Below are 17,951 nucleotides of genomic sequence, written 5' to 3'. Positions count from 1 at the left end.
GGTTTCTCACAGCTGTGTAAATACTTCTGTTCCCATCCTGGAGATGCTCTTCTGACCAGATCCTAGTGCTCTGCACGCACACTTGAACAATTTATTTCCCTCAAAGCTGCCGCCTTCCTTCCCTGCTTGGGCCCAGCATTTGCTGCCGTTGACAATATGTAGTTTTTGCTTTTTTCAGAGGCAGGCGTTGGGACACGGACCCCCAACACCTCACCGTGAGCAGGCAGCAAAAACGCAACAGAAACAGCGCTAAAAACCCCAAGGAACGCGCAGTCGGGGTTGCGGTGCTGGTGACTGAGCCGGGGCCGAACGCACCGCCAGCCCGGGCGGGTCGCACCGAACCGGTTCCCTCGCTGCGGTAACAACCGGCCGGGGGTTCTGGTTCGGGGGCCCGGCGGAAGGACGGGCAGCGCCCGGGGAGCCCCGCCGCCCCACACAGGGCTCCCGTTTCCAAGCAGCCGCCCCGCGGGGCAGCCCCGGGCGCGGGGAGCGCCGAGCGGGCGGAACGCGGCCCCGCGGCCCGGCGCGGCGGCGGGGGGCCGGTCCCTTCCGTCAGCAGCGCGCTTCCGGGCGGTCAGGTGACGGCGGCCGCTGCCAGGGGAGCGGCTCGGGGCGGCTGCGGGGGAGCGGCGAGACCCGCCGGTGAGCCGAGCGCGGCGGATCCCGGCTGCTGCCGGAGGGCGGGGGGAGCCGAAGGCGGCGGCTTTGGGAAGCGAAAGGAGCGGCCGGGGCCGCGGGAAGGCCGGAGCCGCCTGCGCCCGTGTGAAGCCGGAGAGGCGGGGGCGGGCGGGGCGGGGGAGCCACGGGAGCACCGGCCTCGGCCAGCGGGCTCCGGCCCCAGGGCCCCGGCGGGTGCCGCCCTCGCTGCCGGAGCTCCGGGCCGGGGTCGCCGCGGCGCGCAGGGCCCGCTGCCCCCGCCGGGGTTCTCCCGAACCCCCGTGTTCAGCGGGGCCCGGGGCCCGGACCCTCCGCGGGGCAGCGCCGGGCCCGCCCTGGAGCAGGTCGGGCTCTGGGGACGGTCGCAAAGCGTTAGCAAAGCGTTGGCTGCTGCTGCGGGCCTTTTTTTTTATCCTTGTTGGGAATTGCTTATTACTTCTTAAACCACATCGTAGATATTTTATTTTATTTTTACACTTCGGTGCTAACCCGGTTAGCCCACTGGGAGGGCATTTCCAAACCAGGAAAACGCTCAGGCAGTATTACAGTATTACCCAACTGGTTCTATCAGTTTTTTTTTTTTTTTCCCTTTGGACTTTATGAGGCAAGAGGATAAAATCTTTGTCTAAAGATTTGTGCAACATTTTCTTAGAGCCTATATTATACTTTTATGGAATGGTTAAAAAAATAATTACTTTAATCACTCAGTATTTGATAGTTTGTAACAACGTCTTGCATTTTTGAGTATCTGGAATCCTTAGAGTTGCCGAAACAGCCTTTCAGCAGAGCTCTTACCCTGGAAGCAGCCACTGTAACGCAGGCAGACTTGCAGAATCCCAATTAATGAAATTAGGCCAAACGAGGGCACGTTGGGCTGTGCAGTCAGTGGCGGATTTTGCAAGGCTGAGTGGTCAGGCGGACTCGTTTGTTGGGACCACTTCGTGGTCCTACCAAAGAGCAGGTGCACGGCACTGAACAGGTTACAGGAAGTGAAAAGATGAACCCAGAAAATGTTTCTGAGGTGTTAAAATGTAACATGTTTTCAGGATAGAATGGAGTTAAAAGGTAGTGACAGATAAATGTGTAGTTAATGATTAACAGTAGGACTTGAGTCAAGCTAAGAATATCTAAAAATGACTGTCATGAAATAAATGTACTTTCTTCTAAGCACTGTCAACAATTATCAGCTGAGGTTATCTGTTAGTTTTACTTCAAGTCCAGGCAATTGCAATATGTTAAGAATCAGATTTTTGTTAAACTTGTGAGTGGGTGTATTGATATAAACTCTGAGTAATGTTTTCAGATTTAGATAAAATTTCTAATGTTTATAAATTTGTCATTTGTGTCTGAAGATGACATTGTCACTGTAGCGATAAGAAAAAGAACCTGACAAGTTTTCATTTTGATTTAAACAGCAAGAAGTTCAGAAATTAAGTTAGAACTTCTTTCAGAAGCAAACTAGATTTGGATTGTTTCAATTTCAGTAATCCTAGATAAAATAAAATTCATTAGGAAAGAAATATGGTAGAGTGTTTTTCTAGTAGAATTTTACATCCAGCAATGCTCTTCTTTTTATTTCCTTGTTATATATTAGATATCTTAAATAATAATAAACTTTGAGTTTTATTAATAAACTAGCCAGAGTCCTGTATCCTCACCAGAAATTTTTTTCATTGCTCATGAAAGAAGATGAAGAAGTAAATACTTCAAACATGCTAATGTTGTAGTGTTGTGAACGTGTGTTCTATAACTGTTCCATACAGGTGACATTAGTTTCTAATATTCCCTCTCTGTCTTTCTCAGGTTGAATTATTATTCACCTACTATGTTTCCAATGGATTTTTTTGTATGGTTTAACTTATGGTGGAAGCTCTCCCAGTCTGCCTCAAAGTGTTTTTCTTGTATTTTTAGAGTTAGGTCTTTGGCAAATGCAGTCGGTTTTCATTTGCTGAGTTCAGAAATGTGATCTTTTACAGTGGCCATTGGGCTTGCATTTTCCTGCTGTGCAGTTTCTCCCACTAGATTTACAGATTTAGTTTCTAAAGTATTTGAGTAAAATTTCTTTCTTATTGCCTGTTAGTGAGATTTGTACACAGTACATAGACCTTACCAGTTTCCTGTTCTTCTTTCACGGACCTCCCATGCTCTCAGTTGTCATGAAACTTTCCGGTCCTGGTGCGTTCCTCCAAGGTCCAGTTTCACCAGCTCTTTCAGCCATCCTGATTCTATAAGCAGCCCCGTGGGATTTGTGCTGGGTCCCTACACATGTATCTTCACTTTCATGTCTTCTTCACGCTCCACCAAACTTTTTTTATTAATTTAGGCAGACTATTTGAAAATGGGTTCTTTGTTTCTTAACCATTCATCTGTTGCCACTCTTGATTCCTCAATGTAGTAAATGTCAGTGATTCAGTCAGTTTCAGAACAACCTGTTGGGATACCATAAGGATCATGAGTTAAAGGAAATAAACAGCTAATGTAGATGACTTTCAAGGAATAAAGATACTGTTTTCCTGTAAATATCTAGATAGCAAAGAAGCAAGAAAGAAAAAAAGAGAAATCTTTGAATGCTTGCAGTTAGATCACAGCTTTTATATCCTTTCACTTGTTTTGTTTGCTACTCGTCATGTGTCTACGGTTGATCTGGAGACCTGATCTAAAGGACAAGGGTTTAGCAAACCTGGATGGCATCTCTAAATTCTGTTTACTTAACCCCAAAAGTCGCGTTATATCCCAGTGTACTCACAGTCTTCCTTCTGAACTCTAAATCAAAATGAAAATGGGGTTGGTTTGCACTGTTGTGTTGGTTGGGGTTTTTTTGTAGTCTGTAGTTTGCTTGTGGTTTGGTTTTATTATCCCCCTAAAAAGTTTTTCCTCAGAGTTTAAGTAGTTCAAGTGACATTTCAACAATTTTCAGCTTGTTCTACACTCAGAACAAGTTGAATTTGCAGTTGAACTTTAGGATTCACAGACTACGCTGACAAGTGACACAATATGTCATTATCAAATGTAAGTTTAGTCACTGGATGCTGTTTCACGTTTGCTTCTTTGCATGTGTGCAGCGTGACTTGCAGATGAACAGACCCCAACAGCACTTGTTACAGACCTGGTTATGTTAAACATTATTCCACCGACAAGAGCAAATGTTTGAGAAGCCTTTTCAGAATAAGATTGATTCTTTTTATTGTTGTAGTTTGATATATTTCTGGTATTTTCAATTGGTTGTATCCTAATGGGTCATCAGGCCCAATCAGCCTGTGGAGAAATAATGAGGAGAGGATCCCAGCACAGACTAAGGAATGACCTTCTTCTAGGAGAGGAGATTCAGTGCCTGTGGCATTATATCATTTTTGATCTTCTGTCTCAGCTGTCTTTATTCCATTATATTACTGATATTCCTATGGATTTCTCTATCATCCGTCTTCATAACTTAAAGGTTTGTTTTTTGTAGTTACTAAAAGCTAAGGGTTTTTTAAGTAGGTGTTTGTGAAGATGTTTCCACGTTGGTTTTAGGGACACTGAAATTCATTTGTTTGTCTCTTCTACATGTTTTCCTTGGGTTATATGCCAAGCTACAAAAGCCAGACATTTCTTGTGCCCGTTTCATAAAATGCTGGTGTTTTTTACAATGTGTTGAACTCCTTAGTTTCAAGGAGGTTTTCTTGGTGTTGATATTAATCTCCAGCAAATATATATAGGTCCAAGTTGGTAAGTTTTCAAGTTTTAAACTACTGAGCAAGATAGGCTGAAGATTCTGGTAGTAAGGATGTGTGAAAAATCCAAGCGTATAGTTTGTGGGCTGGCAGCATTTCCATCTGCCTTGAACTAACATAAATTTTAATTTTGTACAATGAACTGTGTCGCTGCTGAATGTAAATGAAGTCATGGTGTGAAATGCTGCGAGTCAGCAGCGCTGAGCACAGTGTATGTTAGAGTACAGCATCTGTGAATACAAAGCTGCCCTTCTGGGACACTGTGCAAAATGATGTAACCGAGTGAAAAAGCTCTGCAAAAATATATTTCATTTGCTGTAACTGAGTGTCTTCATTGCAATACCTTCATGAGGCTGGAGTATGGTACTTCTTGACTGTGCAGTGGGATTATATTATATGAAAAAAGCTGTTGACAATAAGAGCTAGAGATACTGAGTTTTATTTTGCTGCTCTACACCTGTGCTTCAGCACTGCTACAAAGCAGGGACACTAAGGAAAGCCTTTGATGCTTGTCGGGTAAGTTTGCAAAGAAATTTGCTTCTGAAAAATTCAGGTTGTCCTTTTAAAATGCTTTACTGTTTGTACACTTGCAAAAAGTTCAGATAATCACCTGTTTCTTTCTCACAACCTTATCTAAGTATTTATATCCCTGCAGCAGCAACATGATGTCAGAGTTTCATGAAAAGCACAGTGGAATATTTAAAACATTTTTGTTTTGGTGAATTAATTTCTGTAACTGCTGAAAATCTCTTAGTTCTCGGATTAAAAATCTTGTGCTGGTAAAAGCATTTGTTTCTCAACATGTAAATGCCTTGCGCTGAGTCACAAAGTTTAGGTATTGTGGAATTTGCATATCAAGGAATTAGACTGTAGATGCTGTTATTACAGAAATAAAATAAATGGTGTTCTTTGATAAATATGATGATGTTAATGAGAGGCGAAAGCATGTAAGAAAGATTAAAGCATGTTCAAGTAAAATTTTTAGCACTTTTGCTTTATTACTAGATTAGAAATGTTTGATAGTTTGAAAGTACTAGAAATGTTTGATAGCCACATCAGCACACTGCTGTGGGAGCAGCAATAGACTGCTGATGACACAAATCAAGTATTAACCCACCTTTGTTTGCCGTTATGATCATTAATATTCCAAACTAATGAACACTGAATCTAAAACTATGCATTAAGTCAGTCTGTGCAAACTATGAATTCCTTCATGATTAAATCCTATTTCAGACTGCACTCACAGTTATAACTTACACTGCAGTTTTGGAAGAGCATGTGTGACTAGGTGAGCTCATTCTTCTCACAGCAGATGTCATTTATTAGAAAATATGACAGGTTTGGCATGCCTGTAGATCTCAGTTGCTTATCAGTTACTTTAAAATACAGGTCACATATCAGCCAGGTCATACTACAGGAGTTTAAAGTAGCTTAGTTTCTAAAAAAAGATCTCTCTTGGCTGTGTTAAACTAAAACCATCAACAATAGGATTCAAGTGCTTCTTATGTAAATCAATACCAGTTTGGAACAGGACAAGAATGCAGTGTTATAATGCCAATAAGTTATTTCTATTTTTTTTCTTTCCCTTTCTCACTGCTAGGATTCCAACAGGAAGATCTCTGTGACCTTGTGTCTGGGTAGCTCTTGAGGATGGCAAGCAAAGGACCCACGACTTCTGCGTCAACAAAGAACTCCAGTACTGGAGGGACCAGCGGCAGCAGTAGCAGTAATGGTGCTGGGGATAATACTAATCAGGACAACACTTTCGAATGTAACATCTGTTTAGACACTGCCAAGGATGCAGTTATCAGCTTGTGTGGACATCTCTTTTGGTAAGTACTCGAGCCCCCGCAGATAAACTGGATATCTCTGGTTTATCGCAGGTAAACTGTGTATCTCTGATCTCATAAAAGCCTATGATTTTTATAGTTCTAGATGTCAAATAAAATGTCTTGTATACAATGAGTAAGGACCATGGTTTTGGTTTAGGAGCAGTTTGCTTTTATTCCTTGACTGTTTTTCTTTGCTCATGTTCCAAGGAGTGGGTTTCTTGGTTGTAAACTTCCTGTACTCTTGGATTATTTTGTAAAAGCAAACAAACAAGCAACCCCACATGGACAGATTGGTATCCATTGATACTGCTTGCTTACATGTGCTGGTTTATTTGTGCTGTCTGGTCTAGCACAGGTATCTTGTTCAGACTTAAATTCCTGTCTAACCTGTGCATACCTAAACCTGCATCTGAAACTAGGTTCTGGAGGCCAAATTGTAGTTTTCATACATACTACAAGCTTGCTCTTTTTTTCCTTTGAAACCATTAAAAAATAGATAACAAGCTTTTACATGTGAGCTATTTCTCTTTTGCCATGGTATTGCAGTTGTAATAGTAACTTTTCAGTTCTTTGATCTGACTTGGGAATGTATCGCACAAATACAATAAGCATGCAGCATTTCTTATTTGGGTGACTTGGTCTAGACTATACTAATTCTTGAATGTTAAGAAGTTATTAAGGGTTCACATGGCCAAGTGTGCTGGGGTTTTTTTGTTTATTTTGCACGATAGGCTAAATTATGCTCTTTAATAAAAAGAGGCCTAAAAGAGCATTTCTTTTTTGTGTAAATGTGTGTCGCATCTGAAAATCCAGGTTTTTATTCTAGGTGGAGATGGAAAATCTCTTGCTGATGGCATGTTAAGATAAAATTAGATTAAACTATTGCACAAAAGATTTCGAAGAATGGAACCTTAAAAAGTAGCACATATCTTTTCTGAATAATTTTGTCAAGACCACTTTGAAAGCAGATGGCAACTTAGCAGTTCTGTATCGTAGCTTGCTTGTTTGTCTTTGACCTTTTTTAAGTTGCCATATTAATTTACTCTTAAGACTAGTTCAGTATAATGGGAATTTCTCTGCCCTGAGCAACTGGTTCTGATCTCAGAAGATGACCCTGCACTGAGCATTAGGTTGGACTAGAGGCCACCTGAGGTACCATCCAGCTTGAATTGTTCCATGATTCTGTGAATGTGGCCAATGTTTTAGCTAAATGTCCTGTGTGTGGCTTATTTTAAGATGTCGAAGCCTCATTACTGACATCTTCCTCATGTGCATCTTAGCTCAAGGGTATCTTTGCATGGTATCAGAAGAAAAAAATACGTACAGTAAACATGAAGATTAGTTAAGCCTCTGTATGGGCCTTTAGCATGGATGAGGACCCAAAACTCCAAAGCGATATGCAGAGAATCACAGTAGCAACTTAGATTGCATAACCTGAAAAGACCAGTGGAGATTTGTCTTGCGCTGTGCTTTCAAAAATATTTTAATGGGAGCTTATGGAACTGGCCAAGCCGGATTCCAGGATTCTGTTGACTCCAAACTGTGCTATCCATGGTACGCTTTGTATATTTGTTGGATTGAGTTGTCAGTAACTAATTCTATTTTCCCCTCTTTTTCTGCTCTGTGAACAAATTGTCCTGGGAATGCTCACAGTTGGCCTTGTTTACACCAGGTAAGACAGGTTTCCTTTTACTTTGTCTTTCGTCAGCTTATATTACTCAATAAAGCCCTTGGTTCTCTGGGGTATCCCCCTCCTTTCGAATGTGCTCCTTTCTCTCCAGGGCAATCGCAACCCACTAATACAACTTCATGTGCAACACCTTGCAATCTGCTCTTTCAGCAAAAGGAAAACGTAGATTCTGTTCCACTTGCCTCCTGCTTTTTAGTTTCTTAAGCACTGAGTATTCCTAGAATTGGTAGGAGAATCACTGTAGGCGGTTTACAGGGGTTTAGTTTGCAGGCTTAAGTGCTGAGTGTACCTCTCTTTCCATATGTGGTATTTTACATTCTGATACCATTATAGAAAAGATAGGTGAAAGAAGGGTATCTACACTAGCCCTTGGCCTATGCAGGGGTCTTGGTACTGTTTATTTCTTCACGTTTTACTCCAGTGCAGTTCTGAAAGTGTACACGTGGGCGAATGGATCGTACCGGAACAACAGGCAGAACGCCAACTCCACTTTGGAGAATACTCGGCGCTTATTAAAATGTTTTGCTCCATGGCTTTCTGAGAAATTGCTAAAGTCTCTCTGCCTGGCTGCAAATGAGGTTTGCATGGTGGTGGTTTCATGATCTTTTACTAGTTTTCTTACAATTTCCTTTCTTTTAGTGGCTAGAAACCAGGCCAAACAGACAAGTGTGTCCTGTCTGCAAAGCAGGAATCAGCCGAGATAAAGTTATTCCTCTGTATGGAAGAGGTAGCACTGGGCAACAGGACCCCAGGTAAGAAACCTAAATACAGGTATTTTTCTGTGAAAACTAAAGATGAAACTTTAGTTTAAGGTCTTAAGATGAAACCATCAAAGTGCTGAATTTACAACTTGAAATACTTTGTCAAAAGACAGAACTGATGTTTTTGCAGAATATTTCTGTCTTTGTCAGTGCCTGGGTTTGCACACCTTATTTCTTGTTCAGCGGGCAATGTATTTCAATTTGAATTGGGTGTTAATTACCAGTTACAAGTGGCAGGTTGCAATGAATGTTATCTGACTGGAGAAGCTTATATGAAATGTTCATGTCTTCAGTTTCTAGCCTTTTCAATGGGACTTAGTTACTCAAAAGTATAGTATCTTAATTCAGGGATGTGATGCTGAAGGCTCATAAGCTGGGTGGTCTGCTTGCTCACGCAGAACCTCTGCTGCAGCATGACCCTGTGAGAGTGTGCTCTGTGTTGGTTCTGTCACGTTAGCTGGGCTATTGCAGATACTACTGGGATGTATCCTTGCACTGGAGCTAATTTCACAACTTCCTGCAGAGAGAAGACTCCGCCACGACCCCAAGGACAGAGACCTGAACCAGAGAATAGAGGGGTAAGTGAAAAAAACAAGCTTGAGCAGATCCGTTGTTTTTATCAATGGTGGTATTTTTCATTCTGGAGGACATAATGTGTGCATGAGATCCTGTGTGAGGACCCTATAGCTTACATTTCTTGTTCATCCCCAGTCGTTTATTCATGAATAACTGACAGCTGCGGTGTGGCAGAAAACTCCATTCCTAGAGTCCTCTTTAGCATCCCAGAGAATGGGCTAACTTGAGTCGTGCCTCATGAAAACAGCCCTGCATGGCATCACTGGAAATGCTCTTCATACTTGGTTTTCTCCACAGATAAATACAAACAACAAAATTTCTTTGTGGAAGTCTGTTTCCATCAAACCGTACCTGTCATGGAAATAAATAATCCATGTGTGAACTTCTTGTCAGTGACACCAGTCAGACCACAGTGTTCTTTAGCATGATGGCAGCGAGCATGACCTGATGAAACAATTGCACATTTCCATGTAACTCAGCCGAGGGTCCTCAGAGAGCGTTTGTATACCTCACGCTTCAGGCAACCAACTCTGCTGGGTGTGATTAAGGAACATTTCTGTATTGAATGTATTGGGAGCTCAGTTGTTCTCTCTCGCTGGGGAGTTGCCTTCTTATTAAATCAGCTGCTATGCCTTGTTTGAACCTTTTGGTTGGCGCTGCCATCAGTCAGAGGAATCTGGTGCGAAGATGCAGCAGTAGTGATGCTGCCCCCCGCTCCCTACGGGTGCAGGACGTGCCGTGCAGAGTGCTTTGCTAGCCTTGATAGCTAACGGCAAAATGCTTGAGAAGAGTCACAGTCAAAAGGCTAACTCCTCAAATCAAGGATCAACCCAGAAATGTCTGGCTTTTATTATCAGAGTGAAATCATCTTTGTCCTCCCACTGTTTGGAGGTGACAGACCAGAGGGTTTTTCAGAATGGGTGTCACTGTTTTCATTCTGAGAGGGCAGTTTGCTGGATTACAGAACGTGGCGACTGTGAGCTCTCCACAGTTTTTAAACATGATGCAATACTTAGATCCTTATACAGTTGGTTCTCCAGGAGTACACTGCTTTTATAGAGTAGGATCCATCTAGATTCAGAAGACTGACCTTTTAACTTGATGTGATGTTTTAGTCTGGATCCCACAGGGGTCAATGTTGTTGCATTCCTGCCCCAGATGACTTTACCACCTTAATTAGAGTCCCCCTGGTAATTTTTTTTTTTTTGGTACTGTTCTTCTCTATAATGCTCTATGCATCCCACTGGCACTTTATCACTTTACTGAATATTTAAATGATGCTCATGTATCATGAAAATCTATGCAGATTTTTTTTTTTACAATGCCTTTCTTATATGGCTAATAGCTATTAATGCAGAATTATAAATACATTGTTAAGACATTCTAAATAGAATTGGTAATGTTGATTTTGATGTATTTTCAGATATATACTATTTTAAGTTGAGAAATGTTACAAAACCACTTTTTGTTAATCTGTGACCTTCAAGCAAGAACTGCAGTTCTCAGTTTTCGTTTTCTCAAACTTTTGGGTTGCTCTGGCAAGTTTGCTACTGTGTGAAACATTTTAAAACCAGGAGAACTAACGAGGTCTCAACAATAGTGTTGTAGACAAAGCTGCCAGACAGCATGATACTCCTTCAGCTGTAGGGAAGCCGGTGAGAGGTAATGCCTGTACTTCTACAAAATACTCTGAAATAGGCTTTAAATGATTGGTACCTTTTTTCTCTTCCGTTGCTTTGCTCCCTGCAGGGATTCCAGGGCTTTGGGTTTGGCGATGGTGGCTTCCAGATGTCATTTGGAATTGGAGCGTTTCCCTTTGGTATATTTGCAACAGCATTCAACATAAACGACGGGCGACCTCCTCCAGGTACCACAGGTCCTGTCTTCTCTGAGAGTCCTGCCACAAACAGATGTTTTACAAACTCCCCTGTAATTTTTAAACAAATAGCCTGCTAAATGGCAAAACTTTCGGTTGTACATAGGAACAGAAAGTTAGGGAAAACACCTGGTAGAGAATGCAGTCTATGGGTCACGTGTTTTGTACAAGTGCTTTTATAAGAAGCAAGTTTGTCACTTTCATACGCTTTGTTGAGGGCCCTCCTGAGAGGACAGTAGAACTGGAGAAGGACAGTGGCACTGGAGACTTTAATTCAAATGTCTCCTCTGGCACTCCAGTGGACAAAAAATTAACTTGCCTATTATCTCTACTTTAGTGTCTGCTGAAAATTTGTGTGGAGGAGTGACTGAGCTAAGGAGTATGTAAATATATGCTGTTGCAACAGCCATAATTTGACCAACTCCTTTATCTGCTTTTCATCTGTGGATTCAGCACAGCAGTTCCAGAAAGGCACGTCTTGAGCTTTACAGCTCGTGTGCTTCTCATTAGTTCTTTCAGTCAAAGCTACACAAGCAGCTTTGACTGTTTTACCATTTCCTTATTCAGAGATGTTTCACCTTGATGGAGAGGAGCACTCGGGTAAAGGTGGTGAAGTGCCTTAGGACGGAAACAGTGAACTCAGCAGGTGACAGTGACCTAAGCAGCGTACTTGGCTCAGCACTGTCCCCAGAGTCCTCCGGGCAGACCTGCCTGTGCTCCAGCACCTGGAGCTATTAGTCATGAGCAGGTTTACCACGAGTCCTGCTGCAGGGAGCTGGTGCTTGTCTTCCTGCTGATCTCCCAGTGCGGCTGGCCAGGCTGAGGGTAGGAAATAGTGACGGTGTCTCACCAAGTAGATTCCTTGCTTCTCTTTCAATTTATGAATGTACTATGTTCAGAATATGCACAATGCTGGAGAAGAGGAAGGAGCTGAACTGTCATATTTTGTGTTTTATTTTTTTAATTTATTTTTTTTAAACTTCCTGTTTTCCAGCTGCTCCAGGGACTCCTCAATATGTGGATGAGCAGTTCCTATCCCGCCTCTTCCTGTTTGTGGCTCTGGTGATAATGTTCTGGCTGTTGATTGCATAAATCTTTTCCATTATTCTGTATATTCATGGCCAACAAGGCCACAGAAACAGTTACAAACTGCATCCCTATCCCATTTTAAGCCTCTTGGTGTCTGGTTCCGTAGCTAACTATGGGCTTCAGGAATTGGTGGTACCACAGCACAATGATGAATCTTGCATTTTGCACCAGAGTTGGAAATTAAACATTGGTTAAAAAGCCCAGCTGTCTTGTACAGCAGGTTCCTGCCACAAAGCATGAGCCTGCCTCTGAGCTCTGCTCCTAAAAGGAGCGCTGCTTCGAAATTCTGTGCCAATCGGTGATACTGGGTTTATGTGCGAGACAGTTGCCCCAAGGTAGAGTGGGCAGGTAAGGAAACTTCTGCGGTGTGATCAGTATCTCGTGCTCAGCAACCACGACAGACCTGCCAGAGCTGCACATGTTATTTAACGTCTTCACATCGACATCCAGCCTTCTTCAGGAGATTGTCTGCAGCACTGCGGAGACTTTTCGGGCACAGCACGTGATGCAAATGGAACCAGGTTTGGAAACTGGTTTCTTTTCTTGCTGTTATTTCCCGGCATGATGGAAAACTCCTCCTGAAGCGGCTCTAGTGGCTGCTAGAAGAACGGATACAAATTTATGCTGCAGTTTTTTAGAGCCTGAATTTGCTGGAGCCAGACACTGGAAGATTCTCCCATTGTGGAGCCAGGTGGGGTTGCCGAACAGTCGGACGCAGCTGTCTGCCTCACCCAGCCCCGTTCCTCACTGACAAAACAGTGTTGTCTTCTGTGGTTCTGCGCAGCAGCCTGGGGCTGCACTCTTGGATAATCCCCTCACAACCTTGTTGCTGCATTTACTCTTCCCAAGGCTTTGAGACTTTCTGTGCGAGGTCATGTACTCCAAATAAAATCCTATTACAGATCTGAGATCAGCTTGTTCGGGGAGAGGAAAAAAAGGCATCTTTACATGAGTTTTGAGGTTAAACTTGTCATACTGTAAAATTATACAGGAGGAAAGATGAGATCCTGCCATTGCTGGCACATGTCACATGTTTGGAATGTTTGGAAGAGCCGCTCTCTCCACGTGCATCCGGCTACTCCGTAGAACGGAGCAGAACGGCCACGGTGCAAGAGTCTCTGCAGTATCTACCAAAGATATTAATTTGAAGTGCTGGAGGAGACCACAACCATTTATGTGCTATGGGGAAAGTATTTCAGAAGGTGAGCACTCTAGCTGTTTTGGAATCCTGTTGAGTATACAGCTTTAAAGAGTACTCCTGACGTGTTTGTCTAGATTCCTTCAGAACAGCAGATAACAAGAGATGCCCTAGCAAGGTCAACAGGTTTCATATTTCTCTGACTAGGTAATTCCATTTTTTTTCTCTTATTGTTTTTAGATTATTTTGGTTCAGATCGCTGATAGTCATAATGATTTCCTGCAAGATGAATATTGTGACTTCCTTGGCAATAGACAGACAACTGACAAAATAAATCAACTCATAGAAACTTTGTTTCAAAAGCTGGGGTTTTTCTATTGTATGGATGAGGTTCCTGGGCAGGACACTTTAATTAGTTGTAATTATACATTTTTAATGTAACAATAAACTTCACTTTTAGTATCAAGACAGAGGATGACTGAAGTTTAACTTGCCTACCTCCGAAATTCCATCTGGCAAGTAGAATGTTGCAAAGCTTCTGCAGTGTTTTGCCACATCTGGTCAAATTATAACTGACTCGATGATAATCTGGCGGAATATATTGCTCAACTACAAATAGTTGAAGTGGTGCTTCAACTTTTGCTGTGTGGCACTTTTGAGAAGTTTAACTCCTTCTGCTTATGGTTCTTCTCAAGTGCATAACTTGGTGACTCGGACCCTTTGTAGGAGAAAGGCTGTTTATCGCACTCTGCTGAGCAAAGGGCTGCACTACAATGTTGCAGCTTTGACTTCCTTTCATGAGCAGGCAGCACCACCTGCTGATGAGAAGGGAAAGTTCATGTGATGCTAAAAGGGATGGTTTCCTTCTCTTGTGTGTATTGATAAACTCGATGCTAAGAGCGGAGGTCACCCAGGGAGGAGCAGGGTATCCCTTCAAAGCCTTTTTCCGAGAAAGAGGAGAGAAAAGTGACTGTAATAGGTTCAAGAGGTATTGAAACTGATTAACATTTATGTTATAAAATACAGAATTCTAATGGCTTGGGGTTTTGTTTTCAATCTATTGGTGAGAGACATAATGGATTTAGACAGAGGTGGCTGCAGAAACATGACAGAGCGCCCTTATTTTCTGGCAGTCCAAGAATGAAATAGTCTAAAAGTGTTAACGCTTCTGTTCCTACCCTTTTCTCGGTGTGCTTTTTGTATCGTATCACTTCCCTCCTTGTACTCAGACTGCACACAGCCCATAATGGCTTGTTTAGTGCATTACCGTTACCGTTCACTAATTTTCACTGTTGTGAAAGTGATTTAGAATTAAAAAGAAATGGTTTTACATTGACCGCAGTGCGCCGCCATTGCTTTGTGCTCCGCGGTGAGGCGCCGGCCCGAGCCCTACCTGCGGGACGGGGAGCGGAGGAGCCCGGTGCTGGTCCGTGCCTCGGGAAGCGGGAGGGGCGGGGGCTCCCTTCGCCCTCCCTGGGGCAGCGGGGGCGTTCCGGAGCTGCAGCGGGACCGGGGAGGCCGCGAGTAGCTGCCGGTGTGGCGGGCACAGGCCCGAGCCCCGCGGGGAGGCCCAGGCAGGGGAGCGGGTGCGCCCGCCGCCCGCCACGCACGTGTGGGAGGGGCCGGGGGCGTGGCCGCGCTATCATTGGTCCTCGCCGCGGAAGGGACGGGACGGTCACGGCGGAGTAACGCGGCGATTGGCCTGTGGCCGTGAGGGGGGCGGAGTGCCGATTGGCCTGCGGCGAGGAAAAGGGCGGGGCGACAGGCTGCCCTCGGGGCGGGGGACGGCGCCGAGACAGCCGCGAGGGGAACAGGGGCGGGGGGCGCGCTCCCGGGCGCGCTCCCGGGCCAGGTGCGGGGTGACCCACCGCGCGTTCCGCGGGTGGCGCCAGGCGGGCCGGCCCCGGGCAGCGGCGCGGGATGGAGGCGCCGCCAGGTGAGGCCGGGCCGGGGCAGCTGCCGCGCGCCGGGACTGCGGGGCGGGAGCGCGCACGCGAGGCCGCGGCTCTCCTGCGGCCGTTGCGCGCCCGCGGATCCGTGCGCGGGGCGGCAGGTGCGGGGCTCGGGGGGGCCTCACCCGCGGGGCCGCCGCACCGCTGGCTCCGGAACCTGCGCCCGGGGCTGAGCGTGAGCCCGTGTCCCCGGGAACGGCTGGGGACCGGGAGCGCGGCCTCCGCCGGGTTGCGGGCACGCGCGCGGCTCGGGGTCCTGCCCGGGGAAGGTGCGGGGACGGCGGCGGCCGCCCGGGGGCTGCGGGGTCCGCCGGGGCCGGCGCTCCGGTGCCCGCAGCCGCCCTGTCCCTGTCGTTGTCCCGCCCGGGCGCGGGGCCGGGGCCGCTCCCCGCCGGGGCTGCCGCAGCCGCGTTCCGTAACATGTCCCGGGGGACCTGGCTGACCTGTTCTATTGATTATGTCCGTTTGCTTTTCCTCCACACCATTTCCTGCTCTGTTTTTTTTTCATTTCCGTCGCCTCTCCTGGATACTTCAGCAATTTCGGTTGAATGCGGGACTGTCGATTCCCGTTTGGAGGCCGATCAGCCTTTCTGTGCACACTTACACAGACGTAACGCGGCAGCCCAAAGTGAGGTGACGGCTGCCCGGGGTTCAGAAGCTAACGGGCAAATCCGTGTGATCGTTCCGGAGGAACAGCTGTTCTTTTAGTCAGGTGTGGTGTCGTCCTTCATCTTTAAATTCCTTTAAATAGGATCGGCCGCCTGTATTCACGTTTGCAGCCTGTGCTCGTGGTGCTGAGCGGGAGCGGAGGGGGCTGCAGGGTGTCCGCTCTGCGGGCTGCTCTGGGCTGTAGAGCGGCAGCGACTCCAGAAGTTCCGACTCCTGCGGCTTGTGCTGCTTGGCCAGGAGAGCGTCGGCTGCCCGTGTGCTGTGACTCGGGCGCACGAGGCTTTGCCTTTTATTTCCAAGCCTGATTGGCAAGCTGGAAAGCGATTTGCTGTATGGAACAACATAAGCAGTGCGAGCTTTTTTTCCAAGTTTCTCCTAACGCTGTGTTGTGCAGATCTGAGGTCAGGTGCAGGCTTCGGTGTTCCGGGCAGCAGGAGGGCGCAGACGCACTCCCGGGTGTGGAGCTGATGCTTCGTCAGGAGCTGAAGTAGCAGCTCTTGGCAAATGTCACATTTGAATGAACCCTCTCTAGCACTGTGTCTGCGTGGAGCCCCTTATGGGTGCTCCCCATCTGCTGCTCAGGGTGGTGCTTTCTTGTGGTCGAGCAACAAGTGTTTTCTCTGAAATAGCTATTTGTGTAAAATGTACAAGGATATGTTCACCTTGGTTATTTTCAAACATTGTCTTTGACCTACACAGTGGAGTAGAAGTGCATAGAAGGCTGATGGCTTCTGTTTTGTGTACCTTCAAGGAACGTGACCTGGGTATCAACTTGCCCAAGTGACTACGGAGTTTTAATGTTCATTGGAAAGTGGAAGCCCGTGGTTAGTGGTTTTCCTTCTCTAAACACACTTCTTTCCTTATGCAGCCTTACTGCAAGTAGGCTTTTGGTAGCAGGAAGGAAAAGGTTTGAGATCTGCCCAGCTAAGTGACATGTTCCTTGTGCCATCCTGTGCCCATCCAGACCCTTGACTCTTGCTTTTAATACACTTGCACAGCTGTCTGGATTTTGGAGAACATTTATCTGTGTGCCAGCAGTTCTTTGTGCACAAGTTTTCGTGCTGGTTTTCCTGGCTTGGATGCATCTAAATAAGTAGCTCTCTCTGGGGCTTTATGGCAGTTCTAGCAGAAGCTATTTTAACTATTTTATAGCTATTATAATTATTTTCTGAAAGGGCAATAGGCCGGTAGCATCAACCCCTCTTCCCCAGTCCGACAGCAGTCTGGTGCTGGCTGTACCGTCTCTACAGGAATATTCATTCAAGTGTGTAATTCCTTCCTGGTAGTCAAGTCATTCTCTACTGAATAAAGTTCGCCTTTCTTTTCTTTCAGTTCTGGGAAATCCAGTTAATTATACAAATGAGTGCAAATGTTCTGTGCTGAGTCAGGGGGAAACAGTAGCGTGGCTTCCTGGCCTAGCATGGCTCTGTGTGGGAATTGTTACACCGGACCGATGTGCCTGCCTGGAATCTCTGCTCTGAAGAGCGATGTAGCTGTAACGGAGCTGCTTTCCATTAAAAGTCACATTGCTTTCTTCTGCAGAATGTGAAGGAGCGGATGGAGATGTTATGTCTGGAGGAAAAAAAAATGACTGTATAAGATGTCAGAGTTCAGTTTGTTGCCTTAACTCTCTCTGTGTGAAGCCTTTCCTGTCTGTTATGTGATTAAAGGTTGTTCCCTATCAGGGTGCAGCAATCCTTGTTCTCTCTGATGCAAAACGGTTGCTGTATGTCACCTTGTTCCTGCACACAGGTGAAGAAGTCTGGAGGTGTCTGGGATGCGGGGACAGCATCGCTGCTGGTCAGCGCCTCTACAAGACTGTAAATGAAGCTTGGCACATCACCTGTTTCCGGTAGGTAAAATTTTAGCCTGTTAAACTCTTCTTGTGTTGTTCAGCTGACTCAGAACCTGGTGGATAATACCAATATTAACAGGGAGCTCTTGCTGTCATCTCTGTGCCTGAGCTGTTCCGAGGCTCTTGTAGAACGATTGCGTCCT

The 17,951-nt window shown here is 45.5% G+C and overlaps 2 protein-coding genes across 2 annotated transcripts in view; both read left to right on the top strand.

Moving 5' to 3' along the window:
* The first annotated feature begins 566 nt into the window (after positions 1-566).
* RNF185 (ring finger protein 185) lies at positions 567-14,605 on the top strand. Its single transcript, XM_065646114.1, has 7 exons — positions 567-642; positions 5,971-6,202; positions 7,856-7,874; positions 8,532-8,644; positions 9,177-9,231; positions 10,979-11,096; positions 12,100-14,605. The coding sequence occupies exons 2-7, from the start codon at positions 6,021-6,023 to the stop codon at positions 12,195-12,197; spliced, it is 585 nt and encodes a 194-aa protein (XP_065502186.1). The 5' UTR covers positions 567-642; positions 5,971-6,020; the 3' UTR covers positions 12,198-14,605.
* Positions 14,606-15,143: 538 nt separating this feature from the next.
* Positions 15,144-17,951, top strand: part of LIMK2 (LIM domain kinase 2) — a 31,753-nt gene continuing 28,945 nt past the window's right edge. Inside the window, exons 1-2 of the mRNA XM_065646067.1 lie at positions 15,144-15,268; positions 17,706-17,805. Coding sequence (XP_065502139.1) covers positions 15,253-15,268; positions 17,706-17,805 — 116 coding nt within the window. The 5' untranslated portion in view covers positions 15,144-15,252. The remainder of the gene's footprint in view (positions 15,269-17,705; positions 17,806-17,951) is intronic.

The sequence above is a fragment of the Caloenas nicobarica genome, chromosome 16 (assembly GCF_036013445.1).
Source record: "Caloenas nicobarica isolate bCalNic1 chromosome 16, bCalNic1.hap1, whole genome shotgun sequence".
NCBI classification, from domain to species: domain Eukaryota; kingdom Metazoa; phylum Chordata; class Aves; order Columbiformes; family Columbidae; genus Caloenas; species Caloenas nicobarica.
Note: the sequence above shows the minus strand (reverse complement) of the source record. Positions and strands in the feature narration are given on the sequence as shown.